Source organism: Sebastes umbrosus, chromosome 9 (assembly GCF_015220745.1).
Source record: "Sebastes umbrosus isolate fSebUmb1 chromosome 9, fSebUmb1.pri, whole genome shotgun sequence".
Taxonomy (NCBI): domain Eukaryota; kingdom Metazoa; phylum Chordata; class Actinopteri; order Perciformes; family Sebastidae; genus Sebastes; species Sebastes umbrosus.
The window spans coordinates 17,851,786-17,878,967 of NC_051277.1; the positions used below are offsets into that span (position 1 = coordinate 17,851,786).

Consider the following 27,182-nt stretch of genomic DNA (forward strand, 5'->3'; position numbering starts at 1 on the left):
AACGTTAACCACTTGTTTACTCTGACCGTAGTGTAGGGATGTCACGGTGAGGACATTTTTTCCAACATGACGACACCGGTGTTACCGATTACACCGGACGTTTAACAATAAAAGATGACGCTCAATACTGTATATGTAGAGCGCTTACTCTGATCATTATCGTCAACTCTCTCGTCCCGTGTGTGTGAAATCTGACTCCTGCTACTCTGTGCCGAGATTCCGACACTTTCACTTTCAGTTAGTAGCGTCCGTCGTCCGACTATGTATTGATAACACGGCGCTGATACGCGAAAATGAACTAAATGGGTTTTATTTCTGTTAAAAAAAAGTAACACCATGCTGGTGCGGTGGGCAAGTAATTCAATCGGTGTATGCCCAAACACGGTAACACAGACTGCCGCGGCAAGCCTACCGTAGTGGAGCATGGGGCTAACCGGTGCGTTAGAAAGTGACGCCAAGGAGGGGTCCTGACCGAGCGTCAGTATGTGACGAGTCGGGATGAGAACGTGTTGAGTGAGAAGACCTGTAGTGTTGAGTTTCATGAATTCAGGCAGCAGATGCACGACTTTCACTGACTGACTGCATGAGTTAACCTGCCACAAGCTGCAAAGCCACTGACCTAACTTTCAAACTGTGAAAAAAAATCTAACACTCGAGGGTTGGTGGCATATGAATCAGTGGGAATCAACAGCTGCCACAATCACACATCTGTGTCCCATGCAGGCAGGCTGGTAGAGGAGCTGGAGTCGTTCTGCTGAAGTACTTAGGACCCTGGGTGTGATTACAGTGTGCGGTTGAATTGAGGTGATTGAGTCTGGTGTCTGTTAACTCCTCCTGTGACATTTACAACAGATGTTTCTCTTGTAGCTATCACAGCAGAATAGAGTAAAGCAAATCACTCGAGATGAGATTCAGCTCCACAAACTAAATAAAATGCATTGTGTTAAAAAAAAAGAAAGTAGATGCATCAGGTACTATATAAAGAAAGTGTGGATTTACCCCTTCACTAATTCTTATTTCCTAAGCCTCTTATCGTAACAATGTGTTTATATGGAATCTAAAGCATAGTATTTTTATACAGCTTCATAAAGCTAAAGTAGCAGGATAGATGCTGTGAAATCAGTCGGTTAATATCTCTTCATTTCTTTCCTCTTGGAGGTTAATGTGTTACTACAGAGTCCCCACTGATTAGACAATCCTAGTTGAGACTGTGTTGTGCTTGTCCTCCTCATACATTCCCATCATCCTAGGCTGATCTGCCTTCTTTTTTCGTCCTCTCTGTGGCTCGTAGCCAGAGCGCCCTTTTCGATTTCTCTCCACGTGAAAATAACAAACAGCCCATGAGAGTCCAGGAGGGTGAGAGGGTTAAAGGTCAGCCGGCAGGAAGTCCATGGTTGAGAGGAGGGAAATCTAAGGATGAGAAAAGGTGCTGGTGGGCTGAATCCCTGGAGAGAGAAAAAAAAAGCGAACAGAGAGTAAGAATAAGAAATACGTGTGTGTGTTATATTTCATGCTTCGTATGTATAAAACATGTGTGACCTTTGTACGGTGCGACTCAGATGTGTGTCTCTACGTCAGTATAGCCAGGCAGGATGTCTCCGTTGGAGCAGCTCTTGGGCTCCCCTGCTGGCGGGGTGGTGGGCAGCATGTGGGCAGTTGTGGACGTTTCCTCTGGCGACGCCGCTGCCTGGAGCCGGCGGTGTATCAGAGGCACAAAGAACAGCACCACGCCCCCCACCATAGGAGGCACCCCGGCCAGGGAGAAGGCCACCGTGTAGTTCCCAAAGTAATCGCGTAGGAGACCTACGCAGTGGAGGTAGGGGGGCACAGTTCATGTTATTGTGTTTTTGTTTCTTTCTTTATTTACATATATTTAAAAAATTGCATAAAAACCCTCCACGGGGCTTGAAAAGTGGCTCTCCATGCGGCATATTATAGGAAATAATTACAGTAATTATGTAATAATAAACACAATTTGTATTGTCAATAGTTTTAGACATCGTAAAAAAACTAAGACATAGTTTAGCAAAGCACTTGACAACAATACATCCCATAAACACCCATCTGTTACACAAGTATATTGCATCAGTCATAGTCATGAGACACACACACACACACACACACACACACACACATCAAGAAGACTCATTCATAAATCACTGTCATTGACAACAAAAGAGCATCCACTCATGTGATATGGCATAGAGTTTCATAAGACAACAACAGCAAGCGATGATCATAATAGGCCTTTAGACTTGAATGGCAAAGAAAAATATTAGTTGGACGCAGCTTATAGAGGCAGTCCATATGGAAAATATTGGTTGGTTACCGCCGGGCCACACTGTCTGCGTGAGCAGCGGGTGACGGCTACGTCGCTGAACTGCTGCCTCTCACGCGCGTGTGGCAGCCTTTCTGCTTTCATAATTGTCATTTCATTTCAATATAAATGTAATTTATGTCTATTTTAGACAGAAGAGGTTTAATAAGCGTGTACTCATTTGTAAATAATAATAATAATAATAATCCTCAATCAAAAGCCGGTACGCATGGTTGTGATTTCAGGGCTCTTTTAAAGTGCTGTGGAGACATATTCAGAAATTGTAAAAGCAGAGAATTACATATTTTGGACCTTTGTCTTCAAACATATAATTCAAATATGCATATTTCCCCAAAATGTTGACCTATTCCTCTGAAAAGAGCGACGTAACAGCAGATGAAAATCTTGTTTTTGCTGACCTCTTGTGGTTTTAACGTCTCACTTTGCTGCAGTTATGTAGAAGTGCGTGTCAGTACACTGACATCATCAGCACTGAATATAGTGACCTAGATTTGGCTCATTAATGCACTATAGCTTGTTTAAAATGGTCCTAACCTGCTTATATTAATATAGGTGGCAACATAAGATATGCTGTGTGATCAAACCCAGCACTAAAACGTCACCCTGCCTACACTACGTATATCCACATTCTATATTTATCTACATGTGCGCCAAGGCACACAAACTGTACCGACAGTGACAAAGCGAGGTCAACAAGTTTAACACACGGCACACATGTTTAATCTACCGATGAGCTTGTGACGTGAGAGCAGAGGGAGGGGTGTGCACTCACATTGTTGCCTGTAATGTATGCATTCTTGCTCATGTACTGTACAGACTGTACAGAACAACACCGTGATAATCACACATGTTTAAGGAGCCCAGCTGCCTTCGTCTGGGATGTAGAGTTAATGTATAGCTTTTTACACTAAACACAATGTAATCATTAAACAGAATATGTAATATACTACACATTATAATAGTCTGTATCGTATCAGTTACATGTTTTGTGTAACTACAGGAGATAACGTCTGCATCTGTGGATAGTCAAAAGGGAAATTGAAACCATATGTCGCTATACTGTACTTTACGCCTGAATGCAGGTCATTGTGTGCAGAGACAAAATGTGCTCGCATCTGGCTAAAATAAGATTAAAAGAACAAAAGAGAGTATATAAAAGAAGAAAAATGTATACTGTATAGAGCTGTGACTAAGCATTGTTTTCATTATCAGTTAATCTGCAGATTATCTTCTCGATTCATCAATTGTTTCGTCTAATGAAAAATGCCCACAAGAATTTCCCACAGCCAATACTAGCCTAGCTTTTTTGTTTTGTTTTGTTTTTCTGTTTTTTTCCATCCTTATTTATTTATTATTTTCTTTATTTCTAAAAAAATTACAATCAATTTTACTTTTTCCCTATAAAATATATAAACATGACAAGTATGTAAACAAGTATGACCAACATCATATGTAAGCAAATGTAAATTTACTTTAACACCTGTCCTCCTGCAATAAAGTGTATATATATATATATATATATATAAATAAATTTAAAAAAAAATATATATATGTATATATATAAATAAAAAAAATAAATAATATATATATATATATATATAAAATAATTTCCCACCGCCTGAGGAGACATCTTAAAATTGTTTTTGTTCGACCAACCGCTCAAAATAGTTGCAAATCAATTTTCTGTCGATCAACTAATCGACTTTCAGCTCTTATACTATATCACCATGGATATTCCTGTGCATAGCTTTAGATATGTAATCAATAAATATCAGTATATTGCTTTCTCCCAGGCGTAATCTTAATCAGAAATCATCCTTTTGAAATGACATTGGGTTGTTTTTTTTGTTTTTTAAATGAGTCTGCTTTCATGAATTCAGCAACTTGAGAAATTCAAATTCAAAAACCATTAATAACAACCTCTATTAACAACCTCTCTGGTATGCTGAGCTGAGGCCACAAAAGGAAAGGCAGAGTGTTTTGTAGTAAAAGCCCACATATGTGTGAGATCTGAAAGAGGTTGGCAAGAGAGAGCAAGAGGAGGCCTGAGTCATCAAATTAATGGTCTGCCCTCAGTGCTTTTCTATAGAGGAGACACAAGGGGAGTTGACTACTGAGCTCTGACCCTATATGTGCTTGTTTTCCCCCTTAAGAAGAATCCCTAGAGACAGCCTGCACTTGGCCACGAGCCCAAACCTCTCTACAGTAAATACAATCTGCTGTACATCTCCCCTGCCCTGCATTTATCTTACTCTTCTTTTATACTCCCTGTATGCTGTTTCACTCTGTTAATATCAATCAGCTTGTTGTGTGCTGTTACTGCCAACATCGAAGGTGTGAGCTCATTCTGTATTCTAAATCACTCCTGTGTTTTGCTTCTCACCAGCGATGGGTGGACCCGCAGTCATGGGAAGAGACATAAGGCCTAGGAGGTAGCCTATAGCCTGCGAGGCCTGCATGGGCCCGACCAGTTCGAACGCTATGGGAGCCATCATGGTGAGGAAGCAGCCGTCGCACAGCCCCAGGAACACGCACACGACCACCAGCGCCTCGAACACCGAGCACTGAGGGATCAATATGGACATCAGGCCCAGAGCAATGAAGGACACCACCTGAAACAGACACGGTAACAAGCTTTATTATTGCTATTTCTAAAGGACACGGCTGCCTGTTTCATAGGCCATAGCTGCAGTAGGTGTTGGCTTGTTTTCAGTGCACTGGAGGCAGTAAGTGAGGGGAGAATACACTGTACAGATGGCTCAGTTTCTATCCTTGTGCTCGTACATGTAGAACAGGCCTCCAGGCCCTTTTGACATCATTGTGAACATTTTGTTACTTGTGCGACAGAGCACACCCTCCAGCTACTGTACGGACTTGATAAAAACGTGCATATTTAAGCTGGAAAAAAATGTGATAAAGATTTGCCTGGGAACAGCTAGCTACACAGACGGGTTATGTGGCGATTATAACTAATCTGAAGGAATATAAAGCTGAGGAATTATACCTCTCAATTACACCATCTGTTCTATAGGCTGAGCGAGGAATTTAGGTCTGCGGTTTTGTGTGTTTGTTCGCAGCTGCCTAAAGCTGCCTGCCTATTTGTCCAAATCTAAACAGTAGCTTATACTGTTGCATTACAATGAGCTCAGAGTTCATGAGTTTAATACCCTGAACTGTGAAAGAGGGTTCTGTGTCTTAACTATAAACGAAAAAGTGTTACCTTAAAATCCTTTATAAACTAAATGACATCGTATCCGGCTCGCGAGTTCAATAAAAAAAGCTAAAAATAACAAGTTGATAATGTAAACATACATACCACATTGTACACGAAAGCAACAATTACAAACACACTCTGCTCAACTCTGGATAAAAGAAAGAACAAGCCTCTAGTGTGTTTATCTATTAAAACAGCAGGAGAGACATTGTATTGAAATTGCTGTGAACACATTCTCTTATTCAATGGAAAACATCATCGCTACACAATCTAAACTAATATCTGACTTACGCATTTTCAGCATGCATGTCACGTCTGTCTATGACTCAGTGTCCCCTCTGCTGAACAACACGCTTGATTAACAACACGCAGATTGTGGTGGATCTGGCCAACAGAGCCTATGGATCAACTTTGTGTTTGCATTCAGCAAATCCTGTTTGTATTTACCCTCTCACAATTGCTCCAAACTGCTGTTCTTTCATTTTTTCAGGACTGAATCCTCCCCGCTATTATGCAGGCAGGTAATTCTCACGGCAACACGAAAGCTTATTTTTATTCCGGTACTGCAAGTGTGTGCAAATTCGCATTTGAGTCATGTTTAACCTGCAGTAATAATTAAAGACACTGAAAACAATCTCTCTGATTGCCGATCTAAATATATAATGTTCAACCTTGTGACATTACATAACCCTTTTAACAGAATACCATTAAACAAACCTTGATTCAGTGTCATATGTGTGCCAGAGGGCTGAGTAAAACAAAGGAAAAAGGCACAGAAAAAGAGCCTCAAAACACAACTGCTGTTAATATTTAACCCCAAGTCTTCTATTTCAGGTCAAAGTTGCAGACTTACCGTTAACTGTAAAATGGTGCAAAGAAATCATTAAAATCATGTTACTAAGAGGCTAAATAGTAGAGACAATGGTACCAGTTTCAATCTCAATGCTCCAGGCCCACATACCACTTTTAACTGCATGAGTTTTCACATTTTACGCCTTCAGACATTTCCTCACCTGCATGTAGATCTTTTGAAGACCAGTAATGAGGTCTCCGATCTTGCCAAAAGCGAGGCGTCCCACCCCAGATGAAGCTCCTATGCAAACCAGGAGTACCCATTCCTTCTCTGTCCCCTTGAACTGCTCCTTTACAAAATTCATCTGGAAAGAAAAACAGACTGTGTGAGCTTTGGCTGTGTTAGTTGGTGGTTAAATATGATTGTGCTGCACAAGAAGCTCACTAATAGTGAATGAGATATCACACAACTTGCTGGTGAACTTTCTCTGTTTATGTGCTTCATGCCTAAGAAGTCAATTAACTCAGCAAATGGGTGTGCATTTGTTGGGGTGGAGGAATTGTCCTTCCATAACCCCAAAGCAAAGGTCTAACAATAACAAACCTTTGGAACAGCGGGACAGGAAGACCCAACGCATATAGGTCAGACGCTCCCACTCCCCTATCCCCTCGGCCCTGACCCCCAAATCAGATCCAAAAACATTAAACCACCCTCTGAAGTCTTTCCTGAACTTGTGAAATATTTGCTCTGCTTTGAAGGGCTCTACATTCATCAATGGCCATAGGATAGGCATGTTTAGGGATACAGAGAGGCCATACAGGAGAGGTTTCCTGAGGTGGTCGAGCCAATACAAAGACCGGGGCTGTGTTTACATCTGGGCCCGGCCTGAAACAACAGGCCTGACAGAGGGAGGCCGGAGCTGGAACATCCGACATCTGGATAGAGGGAGATCAACTTCACAGCTCCACACATCATCCTCATCCTTCACTATCTCACTATTTCACACCAAATTCGGCCATAGGTCATGTGCAGATTTTTCAGATCATCATGGACAGTAAAATTACTGTGTTTTGACTTAGGAGTCATTTTACTTTATTTTTTCATCATTATATTATTTAAGTCCAACAAAAATCACATTAACCCTTTTACGCAGTTGTTAACACATATTGTCAAAGGTCTTTGGAGAAATATCAGAAATGTTCGTTTTCCTTTCAGCCACTGGAGGAGCGTGTTTGTGTTTGATTGAAAGCAGCTGGCAGGCTGAGCCCCAGCAGGGGAATGAGAAACAATGTAAACAAACTTCGCTGTTGTTGTTACTGTAGCTTACAAACCGTGGGTAGACTGCATGTTGTTAGCAGTGGTATTGAAGAGTAAGAACCACACCAGAAGTGATATTTACATGCTATTTGATGTTGTTTAAGTGCTGCTGCTGAACAGCACCATAATCCTGCTTATATAACCCTATAATATCGATAAAAAGGTCAGGATTCCTACATTTTCACAGTCACATACCAAAAATACCCGAGAATGTTCTGGTATGTATTATATTTATTCCGTATTAGATCATGGATTGTTGAGTACACTTAGTATCCACATACAATTTTCCATTTTTCCATCTATCAAATATAAAATGTAAAGCTAATTTTACACTGGTAATATGCACGAAACTAAGACTTCTTGAACTTTTTTCAAAATATTTGAACAGTTTTGAGTTGAGATAACCCAATTCAAGGCAAGAGTAAAAAAACAATGTGTCTAATAAATTGACTCCAAGCATTCCCATTATAGTTCTTACCAGATGGACATATGGCACAAAGTAGCCCAGTACAGCTGTGGCTACTCCAAACGCCCACACCCGGTATGTGACGATGTGAAACACACGCAGGTTGAAGTACTTCTTGACCCCAGCCAAGATCCTGCTCCACCTGCTCCCCCCCTGAGCAGTGGCCCCTGGCTGTGTTTGGGGTTTGGCAGGGCCAGGGCCCATGCCTGGGGGTCCCATGCCTGCTCCAGGTGGCAGTAAAGGTTTGAACAACAGCGCCAGCAAGGCCTGGACCAGCATAAAGATGCTGAGAATCTGGAAGGTCCTGCTGAGGCCCAGAGGTTCAACCACCTTGTTGAGGAACACCGGGAGGCCCATGGAGAAGAGGCTGGCACCGGCAGTCACCACACCGTTGGCCAGGCCTAGACGCTGGCGGAAGTAGTGGCCAAGGATGACCAACGAGGGCTGGAAGGCGAAGGAGGAGCCACAGCCGAATAGTATGCCATATGTGAAATAGCGAAGGCCCAGGGAGCTGCAATAGAAAAGAAAAAAGAGGAGTAATGATGTGGTTATTATTTGACCATTTGGGTATTTATGTAATATATGTATATCTATAATGAGAGACAGGTCAACGGATTATTTTTCAGTCCAGATTATTAGAGGACACTTTGAAGATTTCTTCGCGACACCTGTAAGTGTTGTTAACTGAACTTCTGGGCTTTTCTAACATTGCAGAGTATTTATTTTTCAGAAAAACAAACGCTTTGCTCTGTGACTAAAACGTAATGGTTATACATCAGAGACACAAACTGGGGCTAGGGCAAGGGATGTCTTTAATAATAAATGTACAGGAGCTTACTTTGCAAAGGATGTACTGAGCAGCCCTATAAAAGCCACCGCAGCCCCGCTGACTGCTGTCTTCCTACAGCCGAAGCGGTCTGTGAACATGCTGACCACGGGTGAACAGAAGAAGATCATGCCCATGGCCAGGGCCCCGACCCAGGCTGGAAAGGGAGTGGGAAGAAGAGAGAATTCATTGTCAGAAACATGTGGATACCCTACATGTTGTCACCTCAAGAAAATAAAAGACAATTTTGTACCCGTTTGTACACCAAGCAAGGCTCAAAGCCATGCAACAGGAAATGTTTGCTGTAAATCAATATGTAATTGATATACAGGATACAATACCATGCAATACAACTGACATACTGCAAAAAATAATTAGGACAAATGTATTCCCTTTCCTGCGTAGAAACAATACACAGGCTCATTTTGTCATATGCAGCTGGAGAATTTGCTTTGAAGCAGCTTTATTATTACCTACTGTCAGTTGTTTGATTCACCCACGACTAGCGAACTGACACATGAACGACTCTTTTGGTTGTGTATTTTTGCTTTGGGTCCATGTTTACTTCCTGTCAGCTTTATGTCATTCACATACGCTGCAACAGGAAATAAACTGTGACACATTTGGAACGTTTATGTTTATGAAATGGTCTACAGGAGAAAAAGGAGAAAACAGAAAATCAAATCGACGCTTCTTTTATAATGTTATAATACATCCTTTTTTTTTTTGGATGTCATCGTGTGAACAATATGCCACAGGAGGCCACAGTCAAAGGTAAACGTGCGCTACATGTTGAATCTTGTGCTCCCATTGCCTTGTAGGCATTTCATAACCCAGACAACATCGGTGTGTTCCAATCCGCATACTTCTGTACTACATACTCATTATTTTGAGCGCATAGTGCGTTCCAATTGGGTAGTACGGCAAATGCAGTGCACTCAAAGTACCCGGATGTTGTACTCAAAACTGTCAGATCGTTGAGTGTGGAACGCTGGACACTTTCCACACTCAACTGCCTCCGTCTTGGCTACGTAGCGAAAGGGGCGGAGCCACGACCAGTATTCAAACATACGTAGATAACAGAATAAAACAACTCAAGTGAGTACAGAGTGTACTTCAGGAAGTACGTGGATTGGAACACATTCCATGAAAAACACCTTGATGTCATGGAAATGGCATATTTGCAGAAGCTTTTGAAAAACTAAAAGAATGCAGTAGTTTTTCTTGGAAATGTCTCTTTCTCTCTGCGACCTTCACCGTCTGATGTGATTTGCTCTTTATATGAATTTATGTAACTCTTTTATTGTCTCTTTACTTGCATCATGTACTCAGACGCAACACTATGAGATTTCTCATGGTGATTAAGCAGATCAAAAAGTGGATCAAAGTGGACAAATGAGACAGCCTGTGGTGTAATATCCATCCAGGGTTAAAACATAACGGGCCAGAGAGATCCGACAGAGGCACCGCGTACCCTGAAGTGCAAACAAACAAATGTCTGGGTCTAGACTCCCGGGGAGCAAAGGTAGCTTTAATGTCTACCGTGGTGTCTGGACTGGGGGTCACACTGATGCAACGGCTCACTGGGAACGAGAGCAGAGAGGCAGATAAACAGGTGGATTTACCTACTTACACACACGTACACACACACACACTCTGATTTCAGTGGGAAACATGAGCTCTACATCTCTGTACAAACACAGTCTTTGTTGTGGAGGTTGAGCTAAACATCATGTTCAATACACATCTGCTGGTACACAATGTACACTACAAAGTCACATTTTGTATAGTTTAAGGGCGGGACTGCACCTCTAGCCTTCCAATAGTTTATTTATTCAAATGGAACAAGACAGGGGGGTTTTCCTATTTAGCATGCACTTCATGAACTGCCACCATTTTGTAACTTTCCCTGCAAAAATGTTTAAAGTTTCACCTTGAGGCGCAACATTCACATTGGTGTTCACATCACATCTCAAGGAAGATACCTGCAGTATATACAGAAGTGGATGGTGCAACAGTAAAGTAGGTTAAATGCTATATTGAATTTCAAATGGTTGCTCTACATTGGCCTCCCGACCCATTTCGACTGAAACACCATACATGCTATACCGTTGAGGTTGAACTCATGAGATCAGATTAACCCTCTTTACTTAATAAGCCAAGGGGTTTGGATTTGGCTTCCCATAAGCACCTTAGCATTACAATTGCACCATATTGCACCACTGATCTAGAGAGCTAATGTATGGGTGCTTCACTTTGTTCACCTACTAGTCACTACCTTTGCTTGTCTACTGTTCAAGCCTGTTCTCATTCCCAAGCAGTCAAATACAGACGCTTTGTCACAGTCATGATACCACCACACAAGCACCCTTTAGCACATGTATGAGACGCACCGGGCTTTCCATTAAATTCAATGTAAATCCATCCGCGGCGACAGTAAACGCTCAGAAACAGTGCGCCGGGAGTGTGGTGGCGTAGTTTAAAGAGCGAAAAGAGACAGACTGGGGGATGGGAGGGGTTTATGGATGGGCCCGACAAACACAAGGCTTTCATCCAGGAGACTGCAGTTTGTGATGCCAAGGGTAACTATTGTGGTTTTGATGCCAAAAATACATTGACGCCAAAGGGCGTGACAAAGTGGCGGTATGTGACGAGTTGGGATTGAGGACTTGTTAACTGTTTGGTGAAAAAAAAAACAGCTGCCTGCTGTGCAGTGCAGTGAAAGTGACTCAAAACAGTAAAGTCACAAGTCGTAAAACCAAAATAATGAGCTAAAAGACACTAAATACCCCGTAGAGCTGAGTGGAACGGCATAGTTGGGTTATAATTCTCTGTCGTCACTACAAGCGACCAGTTTCACATTATCCATTGTTAATATAAAAATATTGATAATAGCAGCTTTAAATATGCTGAACCCTGAACACTTCTACGACTGATCATCAAGCAACAATGTTGAGCGAAAACTGTATGTAATGCCGTACTACACATGGTTTCTCTTTAGCTCCTGCACCATATTTGCCCTGTGGGGCGAACATATGGCTTTAACACATGGAAATAAGATTTCCCCACAATGCAAAAACAATGTTAAGACTGCTCTCTATGGGGTTTGCATGCTAGAAATAACTCCAAAAAGTGCTGACTTTAGCCAGTAATCTCTCCAGTGAGGGCTACTATGCTGTATAGATGACAGAACATCTGCATACATATAGGGAGGTGAAGTCTGGCTTGATGGTGGCTCTAAGGGAAAAGGCCATAGTAGTCATTAAATGACTCTCCTGACTATAGTAGAGGATGTGGTTCACGAGAATAGTCTGTAGCCTCGACTGTTTATGTAAAGCCACATGGCATGCCTCCGAGATAAAACATATAGCCTGGATATTTTACGAGTGTACAAAGCCATAAAAGTTAATCACCCAGAAAATGTGCTCAGCCCAAAACTCCTGACAGAATCAGGTCGGGTTTAGGTTGCGTTGCCTCTGGTGCTGGGATCTCAGAAATGAAAGTCAACAGCCTTGCGTGCTTCTACTATTTGCATCACTCTTGCCTTCACTGTTTTCTAACATTGCTTCTTATTGATGTCACAGCTCAACCTGTCACCAGCACCACTTTCTGTTCTTTGTCCATTACCACATGTTTAGACCACAGGATTTTAAATCTGTCATTTCAAACAGCCCGTTGTGGTCTCTCCCATCTGGACGTGCTGCTATACGTTAGCTGTTTCCGCCTGTATCTTGCACACTCTCTTAGCGGTTCATCCTCGGAAATCCTTGTGAAATGTTTTACAGTCAATCTGGTTGGTCAGTCTGGTCCTATGAGTCTTGGATAACTACTCTTTGTATCTGTAGTTTGTTTTTGTCATATTCCTTTTGTTACTTTACTTCAGTTCTGGGTACATGTTGGATGATTTGAACACAAAAAAAAAGACAAAAACTTAAATTTTATCAATACAAACTCCAAGGAAATATACTGTATGTCACTGTATTGTAGGCCTACTGTGAGGCCTAGGACCAATCATGCTGTATCATCCAGTGAATAGCAGTCAGCGCTGTTTCAATGATCTGACTATGACCATAAAACAAGATTTTTTGAGTGGCAGTCCATTTCGCAAATGCCAGATTGTGAGCAGCCCCTCCTCTTTCACTCAGTGTACAGCCAGTGTCAGCGTCGTGATAGGTCTTTGGCTGTGATCATCAAAGTAAGCTAATTCCTTTTTTATTGGGTGTAGTTTTTGTTCGGTACACAAGTGGAGTTTATGCTGATGTTGCTGCCAGCTGTGTGTGTGTGTGTGTGTGAGAATATGTGGCCGCTGTGCCAGGCTATGTTAAAGTGTATTTTTTTATGCAAGTGCTCTATCCATATATGCTTGATTAATAATGCTGTGTGCGTGAATATGTGGCTGCTGTGCCGCCACGCTGTGCCATGTTGTTAATGTTTGTCTTGTTGGATCACAATCCACAGCAGTGCAATGGTGCAGAGTGCAAATATGCTGGATTAAATATTGAATTATTAATGTAAAAGGTTGCTTTATATACACAACGTACATGTCAGGTGCCTGTAACATTACCTCTGATGATGATGATGATGATGATGTATAAGGTTTGTATGATTAAACTGTGGTGCATTCAGGCCAGTAGAGTTGTAATGGTCTATTTTGATTAACATATTCAGAACCTATTACGTAGATGTTTGGTCTTGGACGGGCTAGACCCACCTGATTTTCTCAGTGCCCACCCACACTGTGATTTCTGCCACTGCTCTGGTGCCCGAATCTCAGAAATGAATGTTCAAAGCCTTCTTCTACTATTGGGATCACTGTTGCCTTCACTGGTTTCTCAGATTCCTTCTTATTGATGTCACCTAAGAGACAGCTCAACCTGTCACCAGCAGCTCTTTCTGTTCCTGGTCTATTACCACATGTTCAGACCACAGGATTTTAAAGCCGTAATTCTCAACCCCCCGTTGTGGTCTCTCCCATCTGGATGTGCTGCTAAATCTTTGCTGTTTCCCGCCTGTATCTTGCACAATCTTTTAGCAGTTAATCCTCGGACATGCTCGTAAAATGTTTTAGTCAATCTAGTTGGTCAGTCTGGTCCTATGAGTCATGGATAACTACTCTTTGCATCTGTTGTTTGTTTCTGTCATATGCTTTTCCGTTACTTCACTTCAGTTATGGGTACGTGTTGGATGATTCGTTGTAGAATAGGGCATTATACTGTTTCCCTAACAGAAGAGATGGGTGGTTAGAGTGAGCAGTGACAGTGACAAAACACAAAAACTTGAATTTTATCAATACAAAATCCAAGGAAATAATATACTGTATGTCACTCACAGTAGGCCTACTGAAAACACATAGTGAAAACAGCTAGTTCTGCAACTAATGATGATTTTCATTGTCAATTAATCTGTCTATTATTTTCTCGATTAATCATTTAATCTTTTGGTCAATAAAATGTCAGAAAATGGTGAAAAATGTCCATCATTGTTTCATAAATCTAATCTAATTTTGTCCACAACTCAAAGATATTCAATTTACTGTCATAGAGGAGTAAAGAAACCAGAAAATATTCACATTCAAGAAGCTGGAATCATTACTCAAACTGATGAATTGATTATCAAAATAGTTGTTGATTAATTTAATAGTTGATTAATCGATTAATCGTCGCAGCTCTAAAAACAGCGATAACTGTTAAGTATCGGGGATGGAGACAAAATAACAAAACGCAAAGGATCACCACTAGGGCTGTCATGATTTTCACTACACAATTATCATGGCCAAAAGAATTCATGATAATAATATAGATAATTTTAAAATAATGCTATTAGTCAAAATTCATCTTTAACTTTCTTTCTCAAATGAATTACATTTAAAATATAAGTTTAGGGAGGTGGAGAGAGAGTCTGTAACCATAACTGTATATATAAAATGATTTAAGAGGCACTGGATTATTTACAAGATATTTTCACATGTGTATTATTAACATTATATCAATATTTTAAGTTTAAATATCACGATTATCGTCAATACCGGCAGTTCGATTATGTCCTCCTTTTAGGTCTTTCCCTGGTTGGAGATATTATTACAGGGAGACGGGGTCAGAAAATGACAGTACATAGAGTTATGTGGGAAAAAACTATAGAAACAGACGGCATATTGTTGAGGCCTACTACACATGGCTCACGGGTTAATGTTCTACAACCAACTCCTTTCACCATCCACATCTTCAATTATTTACCCAGCTTGAGGAAAAAAATACTTCAGAAGATAGAAAATTGTATAACTGGAGGCAACGTGGAAACATGCAAGTATCAGTAGCACCAGCAGTACTGTCATGTTAGAATTACACAATTACTTCATTCAAGCCTGCTTTCTTGACTGAACCGCTGTGGAGAACATGATTGCCGTTCCTGTTTGAAAGTGCACTCAATGTTCCTGTGTGCAAAGCCAAAGCACATTGTCTGCAACATACAAGGTCCAACCAACAATCAGAGGCTAACAAAGCAACAGAAAGCCAACCCCACCTCCAAACCCCCGTTTCCCCCTGCCCTGGCACAAGCTAAAGGTCTGTGAATAGGCTGAGTGGAGTGTACTCATTATAGACGATTAGGTCTCCAAACAAGAGAAAAAGGACACAGCGAGGGAGACTGAAGTAAATTGAAAAAGATGTGTGTGTGTGTTGGTGGTGGTGAGGAGGCTTAACAAGCTTTCCTCTCTTTACGTGATGGATGCAATCTGACAGCGAGAGAGAGTCTCTATAGGACACTTCTGTACAATGGAGGAACAGGGAAATGCTGAGGGAGACATTTAATGTACCAAGAGATTTACCCAAGGGGACTTAGTTTCACTTTAGTTCTTTGTTTTGAGAGCTATGTACATTTGTTTTAATGTATATCGTGACAGAAAAAGACCAAACCAAATATACGATAGCAGTAGTTCCCTACCTGGGGTCTGGACCCCCCCTTGGGGGAGAGCCAAAGATCACAGGGGATTTGTGTGCTCTGAGGTTGTCACAATTACATTTGCACATGCATAACTAAAATCCTAATTGTTATAAAGTCCAAATGTATTGAAAAAAAAAGATAGATGTAGTCATTTCCAAAATTCACAAATTATTATCTAACGGAATATTCTGCTTCAATGGATATTTGTTGCCGTTTAGCCTTACAAAAACAACCATTTCAGTGTGCTCACAAACTGACGAGTTATGTTCATTAAAAAAAGGGGGATTTATTAAAAATAGACTAACTTATTTAATACATTGAATGACTTTATTCACATAGAGGATTTTGTTTGAGGATTTGTAATTTGCCTCAGCTTTTTTTTAAGATACAAGTAGGAAAATAGGTTGGGAGCCACTGTACTATAGTACCATATTTATATATATATTCATATGTTTGAATATGTGTCTACTTTGGCTGATGTCATGTGTAAGTACAAAGCTGAAACTGGTCCTAGATTAGTTCATTATCTACATAAATATCCTGCATGCCAAACAAACCACCTCGTCTACCAACATTGAGTCATTTGTGTCGTTCAGGTCCTCTCACTCACAGACATCCATATGTGTATTTACATAGCCGTGATGGAACAACTACCTCGACACTGCGGTTACAATATGGAGCCCAAATTAAATTCACAAAGACTGCGTCGCATGTTTACTAGCAGCTACAGTGCAGTAACAAAGTATTTGGACGGTGACATCATTTTGCTATGTTTGCCTTATACTCCACAGGGAATTAAAAAAAACAAGGTTAAAGAAGCCAACTTTTAGCTTTAATTTTAGGATGTTAACGTTCCTATCAAAAGTTCGGCATAGGTATTATAACCTTTTAGTCCCCCAGTTTTACTGATAAAGTAAAGTTTTCATGTTCACAGCATTCTGTGGATTATCATGAGAGGCTAAGACATTGTAACTAGAAAGATGTGTTGCTGCTGACTTTTTAAAACGCTTTCAATGCTTTGAGCAGTACCAACAGAATGTTATCTACCTCCAACGTATGAAGAAATCTGAGACATATATAGATGCCACTGCAGTAAGTAAGAAACAATATTTTTGGGGAATTTGACTGAACCAACAAATCAAACTCATAGTCCTTGTTTCATTTTAAATCCAGTGTGCCTAAACAATAAAAAAACGCATCACTGTCCAAATGCCTTCTGACGGCTTTCCTTGGACACAGGGGGGAAATATTCCATAAACTAAACAATGCAACATATTGTGTTTGCAATTGTCTTGGGTACTCTGAGTTCAAGAAACAATTGTCATACATATTTTTGTAACATAAACGGAAAAGCTGAGGTACAAGCCCATTCCCTTTTGGCCACATTTAATGCCTTTTGCAGGAGTTAGAGCTGGGCAATATGTTGTTGTATGACGTACATGGTCATTTCAACTGACCACCCGGTCTCACAGGAAGGCGTATAAATAGCACGACATTACATGGACATTCCGTGTGACATGAGGACACATTATAGGCTTTTCATGTGTCATTTGTGCGCCAAAACAAAAATAGTTAGGTTTAGGCAAAACATCATGGTTGGGCTTAAAATAAGAAAAATTCATACGAAAACAACGTAACACGGAAAACACGTCACTAAAAGACATGACAAACGCCACTAATGTAACTTACAAAACTCCAGTCTCCTGGTTAAAAGTTGTGTGCTCGTTGGATCCATCCAACAAACACGCCGCCATAAGCGGTCTTTCTCGCTTTTTATTCTACGTTAATAGCTCTGAGCGTTTACATTGCAGTCAGTACAGACTACATTGCATACAATTGACATGCCAAAAGCAAGTAAAGTGTTCTTATTGCACGCTAAAAGCCTTGCACATTATCATGTCATTCATACGTCTTTGTGCGAACAGGCTGCAGCTGAAAAACACAGACACTAAAAGACACTATTATACAGCATGGAAATTGGGTAAAAAACATATAATGATTTGATGTTTTTCCTACAGTATGTTGCACGGCACTAGTTAGTAGCATTGGATCCACCAACATTTTTTTATGGTTAAGAGTGTTCACTAGCCAAAGATCATAACGACGAGTAGCTATAAAATTACCATGGTGTATTATTGATGGGTAGGGTTGCAAAGTTACCAAGCTAAGTGATGTCTTAGTTTTGATCATCAAGTTCTTCAGAAGATATTGTATCCGGTATATTCCAACTATGAGTCATGTTTACCAGAACAGATGCCTGCAAATGTTTCAGTTGAATCCTCCCAAATACTCAACTTTTTAGCTTTGATTAGTCACTTCCTCAACACGTCTTATTGGACAGTGCACTTAACTGTCAATAAACTGGTTATATTAGAGCAAGGACAGAAGCTTAATTTTGAGGGATTCTGTCAATAAAAACACCTGAAAGTTAAGGCTGCGCAATTAATTGAAATTTTATCGAAACCGCAAAATGGCCTTCTGCAATTTTCAAATCGCAAAATGCGCAATATTTGTTAAAGGTGAAATGTGTGTCAAAATACCATTTTTAAATAAATATTGTAGTGCCGATGTCCTGGCCTACGCATCATATTCTACAGACTTAAGAAGACATCTTTGTTTGGTACAGATCCCTGCAAAAATCATAATATAATCATTTTACTATATTTTTCGATGAAAATGAGAATAACAAGGTAAAAATAATCATTCCCTCTAATATTGCAAATCCAATGGCAATTGCAGTCAAAATAATAGTCAATAACATATTTTTTCAAAATCGTACAACCCTAATGAAAGCAAAACAAGCTAACTCAGAAGGTAGCTAGCAGATACCAAGGCCTATCGAAAGGAGGCTGGGTCACTGGGTCATATCTTTGGGGGTATAACACATGCGCAGTGAAATCTTACTTGCACTTGCCGAAATTGAGCCAATCGCAACGCACGACCGCAGCTTCAGTTACACTGCGCATGTGTTATGCCCCATACATACCCCAAGACCCATGTCCACCCGTGACCCAGCCTCCTTTCCATAGGCCCTTGGCAGATACCCAGCATAAGTAGCGTTGTATCAAGCAAGTGCCAAGAAGAAATAAAGTAAAGATATTTACACTGTCGTCCAAACTTCCTCGTAATTTCAACAAAGTAGTTCTACATAAGCTGATACTGTTTGATGACATGGGTATTGTGTTCATAAATTCTTGTTTAAGCATCAGTTACGCAACTGGTTTATTACCATACAGTACATCAGGTCAGGCTGCATACTTTGCGGAGTGTAAGGCAAGTCATTTGGGGCACCGGCTGCCACAGATGTGGGTGGAGGAGTGTCTTCAGACAAGTCAGCCTCCTCTCTAGTTCCCCAAATCTTGCCATTTTCCATCCGTCTACCAGATGCCCTCGGACTTTCCCTCCTTTTACTCATCACCTAACTGCCACACCGATCCACACCACCTGTTCCCACTTCTCCAATCAGCTCTGCCTGGCGTTTCCCGCCCACCTCCTCACCTACATCTGCCACTCTCTACATATACCGGTCCACATCCTTTGTTCCACTGTCACATCATCATAATTGCAATGCTGCCTGTTACCTGTCTGCTATTGCCTGTAGGGCATTTACAATAAATCACTGAATACTTCCTGCTACCTCCAACTGTCGGCATTTGGGTTCATTGATCCCTGTTGTCCTGCGTACCAGCGGTGACAGAATGTGTTTTGACAGCATTGAACCTCTGGATGCTCCCTAAAGTTGTTTACTTGGTACCGCTCACTAACCACGGGCAACTCCTTCAGATGTTTCCGAGTCATATCGTGCTCCAAACTACTAATATTCACTGCTGTGCAAACCGCTTGACACTATTAATAATGCAAGAGAGGGTTGTATGGATATGCAGTATATTGGATATGTTTTGCAGAGAGTGTCACATGTGAGTGTAGCAGCACGACTTCACTCTCGACGATACACAATCTGTTGTGCTACTCCAATACAAACATACAATTGGCAGCCTCTATCTCGTGCTGGTGGGATTCTCAGAGCTTGTTTTTCTCAAAAGTTAACACCATATTTCCCACATACGCTTGCTTCTAGTTGTGAAAAGGAAGATGCTATTTATCACCCATCCACTCCTTTGTATCGGATAGGGAGAGTTTGGCTTCTTTTTCCGCAACTATTTACATTTGCACCTGCTAGAAAACTGAATGTAAACCTACATTCAACAAAGCAGACCTGTTTCTGATCATCTGTATGTACCCGTTTACGAGTATGTGGAGCTTTCAGAGACTCTGATCCGACCTGAACCCATTCCCCTGCCCTCTGGAATGCCAAAAATGCCACAGTACTCGCTGATCTGCCAACCTGGGATTTCCAGCTGCCCCGGAGATGCTGGTGAAATCGGGGATAGCGGAGCTACAATACAGCACTACACCGAGCACAGCGGTATGTTAATGATCGGAGGAGTTCGCTTGTGACGGCACCGACACCTGTTTGAATCCTGACTGTTATTTTCTCTTTACTGAGTTGAGACTTGGCTTTTAAGTGAAAAATCCCACTTTTATTAGTAGTCAAGGATTTTTTAAAAATGAGGAAAAACTGCAAACATTGTGTTTAATAAATGTTTTCCATATGAAATATTTATTACACTGCATATGTGTACGTATCTTTGATATTCAGCTTGGTATGAGTTCATAAATACTTGATTGTGCCCCTTGTAGTTTCTGAGATATTTTCTTATCATACTATATCTAGTAGTTGGGCACATGGGACTACAGTTTAGAGTTGGGCGATCGTTTCTATTTTCATATCGAGGTTACATGAGATCACTGATCGCCACAAAATCACAGCATCATGTTACGTTTCACATTATTATCTGATCTTTAATATCACAATCCTAATCATGTCCATAACTACTTTTATGGAGTGCAGAGCAAAGTTTTGGTGAGCAGACATATGGAGAACAGAGATGTGGGGTGCCAGATCCATGGAAAAGAGACTGCAAACTCGTTTGGATTTAAAATTCACTCGTGCTGATTAACGGGGCTCAGTGAACGAACATGCTGCTCCACCAGAAACATCTCTGCATGCACAGTAGGACGCAGATTCTAGAGATTATTTTAACATCCTAGTTCTGATAGTTAAAAAAAAAAAGTTCAAATCGCCTTATTATTGGCGTAGTAAAAACTAATCATCCCTTCAGTCCTCCATATATGATCCGAAAGCCAATTTGCACAAGCCTACTACTGTTTTTTACTAAAATATAATGGAATCTATTGCAAAATAAGTAGTCCCATGTGCCCAAACACTAGATATAGTATGACAAGAAAAACTCACTTTCAGCCAAACAGATTTTGAAAATGTCAGAGAGCACTTCCACCAAAGGAAATAAAACATTTCAGTTGTGGGCACAAATGAGTTAAAGAACTGCTAATTCTATACAAATTTGATTAACCTGCACTTCAGTTAAGTTTTAGTGCGCTGATTTACAGGCTTTTCCACCCTGACATGAATACAGTTCCAGTTCACTAAAACCTGAGTAAACACCGGCTGTTTATCTGCAGCTTCTGCTCAGGCAGATGCTTCACTGTTACGGTTATATACAATCATAATACTTGACTTCAATAAAAACATTTTTTAAAGTGATATTGATTTTACCCAAATACTAATGATTGCCAAGCCAAATAAGACAGAACAAGGTTACACAAAGAGGACAGCGGCATGATAAAACACACAACTCGACGTTTGACCACACACACACACACACACAGCAATCTCTGAATAGTTTTACTTTTATGTTATCATAAAGATTACTGCAGTCGCTCTGGACTATATACAATTAAGTGGGCGTCAATGTTTAAATGTGGCACAGAGATGCTTGAAACCTTCTGATATCTTTCCATTTTCCGACTTATGTTGTTAAAAGCGTGGTTTCCTCTGTGGCATGTATACATTATCAGTGTCTTTTCAATATTTAATGGAAAACTGGGTTAACGGCCAAATGCTGCTGTCAGTAAGATTTATAGTCTGTCCACTTAAAGTGAAAAAAAAACACCTTTCATTTACTGATTTTACTGATGGTGCAGCATCACTAATGGAGCCAGGATTGCTTTTATGACTTTGGCACTGAAATTCTCCCAAAAAAAAAAAAGAAAAATCTAAAATAAAGTTGATATTACTCGAGTAACTTCTCGTTCTCCATTTAGACACAAGTAGGACACAATGTACTTGGATGTTTCATCGCAGTGTTCCCACTGATCTCTTTCACGCTGGTGGTGTATATTTGGGAAATAATTTCAAGTATCAATAAAACATTAATCCCTCGCTCACTCAGTCCCTTTTTTCCGACCCTTCACACATACTCCCGGTTTTGCGAACTCTGCTGCAGTAGAAACAGGTCTGCATGCAGTTTCCCAGTCATCACTCCCCACTCATTATAGACCACAGTTTTTTTTAATTTTCAAAGAATGTTGTTTGGTTAAACACCTTTTGACATACCAGACAATTTTGTACATGTAATCGCAACAGGAATGAACCCTCTGACCGTACCATGCTGTAATTATTGAGTCAAATACCACCATCTGCAACTCATAACCCGCTCCTTCTTCTTTACTTTAAAAAAAAAAAAGAGTTGTGCTGATCCCCCACCTTGATACTTCTGAGCTATTTTGAAAATCTCTTGTTTACCCCTCAAGGCTTCATAAATACCCAGTTCAATCGGGCTTGGTTTAAAGATGTAATGGTAATCTCTTCTTGTTGCCTCTACTCCTATATGGTCCCGTAGTTTATTGCTTGTGAAACATGTTTTTAAGATGTTCTCCACATGTGGATTAAACTTTCACTGACTGTTCCCTCTTGATCAAAAGGAGCCTTTACAACTGTGACTATTGTTAAGCCGTTCCCCTCTTATTTTCTTCTGTTCTTCTGAGGGGGAAAGGTCGGCACTCAGCCTACTAGCTTAATCCTTGCACATGTGAGAACAACCAAGAATCAAATCCAAGGAACGGCTGCAGATGAAATCCTTCACAAGCCAAAAAATCCCCCCGATAGCAACTGTCCTCTGTGGATATACTTTAAGTAATACATCTGGCCTGGTGGTGTCTGTTTTCAGGCCTAACATGTTCTCAGACTCTCACGCAAAACCTGAAAGTAATGTGATGCCTTGTCGCGCTGCCCCCAGACTCAGTAGTTTCCTTCGCATAAATTAGAAATGTCAAGGTGCAAGATGCCATTAAAGATATTTACCTGTACTCAAATGAGCGAGATCATGCACATTTTCACTGTATGTTTTCTCTTTCCTCTTTGTTTTTCGTGCTGTTGAGAAAGGGCTGAATTTGTTCCAGGGAACAGCTTTAAGAGCCGTAATCCCTACCGACATCCTGACCTTAACCTTCGCTGGTGATTGTGGATCTTGACAGGAAGTTAAGAAAATACCCACTCCTCCTGTTAAACGCCACTCCCCTCCTTAAAAACATTTCTTTGTACTATAATCGAAAACAGACCATTTCATAGAATCGGCCATTGGAAAATTCATCCCTATAAAAGAACTCATGTAATTACTCATTTAGTCAGTGGTTGTTACCGATGTTTTTGTTTATTTTGCCGTTATTTATTCCCCTTTTGTGCCGGGGAAATAAAGACCTCTTCATTATAAAAGATAACTGAACTGTTTTGAAGTCATTCAGCATTTCATTACACTGTCTTTGAATGAGCACAAATTCAATCCTACAAATTTATGAAACAACCTTTAATATTAAATATTTAGAAAAAGGTCATCACACTGTAGCTCCCTTTAAGTGCAATTTATTGGCACATCTCATCATTACATGCTCTTCTTCAGACAGTCTGAAAAATGTGATGTGATTATCATAAAGTGTGCATGTCTGTAAAGGGGAGACTCGTTGGTACCCATAGAAACCACTTTCATTCACATACAGTATCTTGAGGTCAGAGGTCAAGGAACCCCATTGAAAATGGCCACGCCAGTTTTTCCTTGCCAAAACTTAGCTGAAGTTTGGAGCGTTATTTAACCTCCTTCGCGACAAGCTACTATGACGTGGTTGGTATCAATGGATTCCTTAGATTTTCCAGTTTTAAAACTGAGCCTGCTTCAACCTCCGAAAAATTGATTGCGTTAATGTGTAAAAAATAAATTGCGTTAAGGTGTTATTATCGCGTTAACTTTAACAGCCCTAACATATAGATATATATTAGTATTTTTTTTTAAACAAAACATTCGTATACATGATTTGAAGGTCGACTACCATAGCAAAGGTTAAAGCTTTGAAGCATTTGGGTCAGCCCAAGTAGCAGCAGAATGCCGCTGGGGAGCGGATGAAGTGCACATAGCTCATGGCACCTGCCGTCGTGCCAGAGTTGTGTCCAGCCAGTGGCTTCTTTTCCGAATCAGCAGCTGGTTACTGTTGTCCGAGAATAACCAGCAAAATAGACGCAACACAACAGATAAACATCGGCCACTGGCATCGGCGAATGTCATCTTATTTGCTGACAGGGCGATGACAGTCAACAAAGCGAATATCGGCCGATACCAATGTCCGGCCAATAAATCGGTGCATCCCAAACAATAATTTGATGCTGACTTTAAATTTCAGCTTTTGAGCTCAACATTTCTACTACATGGTAACAAACACAAGCAAGAAAATATCAGTTATTAATGGAGGCTTTGTTTTCAAACTTCATCTGGAGACTGAATGGTCTCATTCCTTCAACGCTGCATCAGTCATTATTTCTATATTAAGATGTGTCTCCTTGTCTGCTACAGTATATTTGCTGTATCATAGTCAAGTTTGCACCATCCAGTGAGAGCTTGTGATATAATCCTCACCAGAATAGTTTAAATTGAAGCACGCAGGGAGACAGACGGGAGAACATCGGCCTTATTCTGGTCCTGAATAAGTGGTCAACAGCAGCTTTATTGTGACACGTATTCATAGAAATGATCACAAGGTCTTTTAGCTTTTTATATACTATATTAGGCACTGCAGTGGTGTCTATGTCTTGAATCTAGCATAGGATTTTTGTCACATGTTATCCCTATCTCTCAATCTCTCTCGTGTCTTTTAACTGTGTGAACAGTCCAAGTACAGGGAAAAAAAGAAGAAGAAAAAAAAGCAATGTAATAATAGATCAAATACTGCATATTTCACATTCTGTGGAATATGTAGGGGGGTGGCAAAAAGTTGAAAGTTTGTCGGGTCACACTTTTGAAGTGGTTAAAATGTCTGTGGTACATTTCTATAACTTTCAGCCCTCCAGGGAACAACTTTATCAAAGGGCCATTTGTGACTAAAAGAAATGGATTTGCAGCAGCGAGTTAATGGAGTTAGAATGGTGTTTATGAATGGATAGCAGGTAGACAGCTGGTCAGTTAAATGTCTGTTAATGATTGATTAATGAATGGTGCTCTCCAAAACTCAAACAAGGAGCATTTTTTTAGACACTTTTTCTAACAACATGCAGACTTTTAAATGTACTGGCGAGGCACATATAATGTAATTTCACACTGTGTTTAGTGTGCCACTTTAAGTGCAGGGTAAACCCACTTGAACTCAGAGCTGACCCACATATCTATGTGATAGAGGTATAGATACATGTGTGTGCGACACATGTACAGCTACTATTATTAAACTGGTGTTACATGAAAATATAGTTTCATCATGCAAATATTCTTTCAAATTACAAAGCATCCACTGAAGGTGCAATTATTTTTTTCCCCTATGAGACACATATACAGCTTAAACTACTATTATTAAGCTGGTGTTACATGAAAATATAGTTTCATCATGCAAATATTCTTTCAAATAACAAACCTCCAGTGAAAGTACAAATATGTTTTGCCCATATAAGATACATATACAGCTTAAACTACTATTATTAAGCTGTTGTTACATGAAAATATAGTTTCTTCATGCTGATATTCTTTCAAATAACAATCATCCACTGACAATTACTTTTTTTCCCCATATGAGTGATTGTAAGCATGCATGCATCCAAAGATGTGTGCACCAGTTTGATGTATATTGTCTCGCCTCAGCAGTCAGCAGACTGTCTGGTAGACTAGTACTCACCCACTTTGAACTGAGACGTCTTGTCGTTTGGGTCTGCATGCTCCTTCACCAGCATCAAATGCAGGATGCCGAAAGAGTTTTGAATGCCGAAGATGGAGCCATTGCACCAGGTGGCTGCAAACACCACCAGCCAGCCGTAGCCTCCTTCAGGAGGGACGAATGCTTCTCCGTGGCCATGCTGCTCCTCCACCACCTCCACCTGGACCTCAGACTCCGGGGAGAGAGGCGGCTTGCTACCGGCCTCGATCAGCTGCACGTCGCTGTCCTCCTGCACGATTTTACCCCGATCCTCTGGAGCATCTCTGTGCTCCGTCTGAGGAGGATCTGCAGCTGGCTGGTTGTCTAACCCGTTGATCCCCATGCTGTCTGAGAGGTTACTGTGGGCTCTCGGCGCACATGCATGAGATATAGGTCACTGACATAAGAGCTGCACGGATTTGAATAACAGATTTTGATTGGCTATGTGTCAAAATGTGGCAGACGAGACGGGTCACTTATAGACGGACAGACGAGACGAGACGAGACGAGACGAGCCTCCTACACGCTGCTGCTTGGAGACCGAGTGAGAGCGGCAACTTCAGCGACCCTTCACCCTCTCATGCTGGGCTGTATTCATCCAGGAATTAACGCTGGCACCGCCTATCTCTCCTTTAACTGTACGCCTACTAGAAAACAGCCTAAAGACTATTTACTTTTGCTGGCTTCGCTGCCAAATAGGATCATCAACCTGTGAAAACCGTCCGCTCAGTCTCGACACCGTTGTTGTCCCGTCGTCACGCAGTCCAACCGACATCACTATAGAAACGGTTAACCGCTCCTCCTCCTCCTTCATCTACTAGTAACACGGTGTATATGTAAAATATATATGTCTGGCTCTCTCTTTTAAGTGTCAACAGAGAGAGCTATGGCCGTCATTCATCAAGCTCGCCTCCCCCGCCTCTCCGTTTCCCCGGCGGATGGACTCGTCTAACCAATGGTGGAGCTTCAGTTACAGTTACGGTACAGTTTGTGGGACGGAGTTCGCCACTTCGGATTTCTTTACGGAAAGACCCGAGTGTTTCAGTTCAGACACCCGAGGCTACTATGTTCCTCCAGACGAGTGATGGGAATTCCGGCTCTTTTTAGTGAGGCAGATCATTTGAGCTCAGCTCACCAAAGAAGAGCCGGCTCTTTCGGCTCCCAAATGGCTCTTCATTTTACCATTATTTTCTGCCTTTTATA

The 27,182-nt window shown here is 40.9% G+C and overlaps 1 protein-coding gene across 1 annotated transcript; it reads right to left on the reverse strand.

The window, feature by feature from the left end:
* Positions 1-212: 212 nt before the first annotated feature.
* On the reverse strand, positions 213-27,182 carry slc16a2 (solute carrier family 16 member 2). The gene is made up of 7 exons (XM_037781194.1): positions 25,962-27,182; positions 8,967-9,111; positions 8,141-8,639; positions 6,566-6,709; positions 4,722-4,950; positions 1,540-1,803; positions 213-1,445 (listed from the first exon to the last, which is right to left on the reverse strand). The coding sequence occupies exons 1-6, from the start codon at positions 26,320-26,322 to the stop codon at positions 1,556-1,558; spliced, it is 1,626 nt and encodes a 541-aa protein (XP_037637122.1). The 5' UTR covers positions 26,323-27,182; the 3' UTR covers positions 213-1,445; positions 1,540-1,555.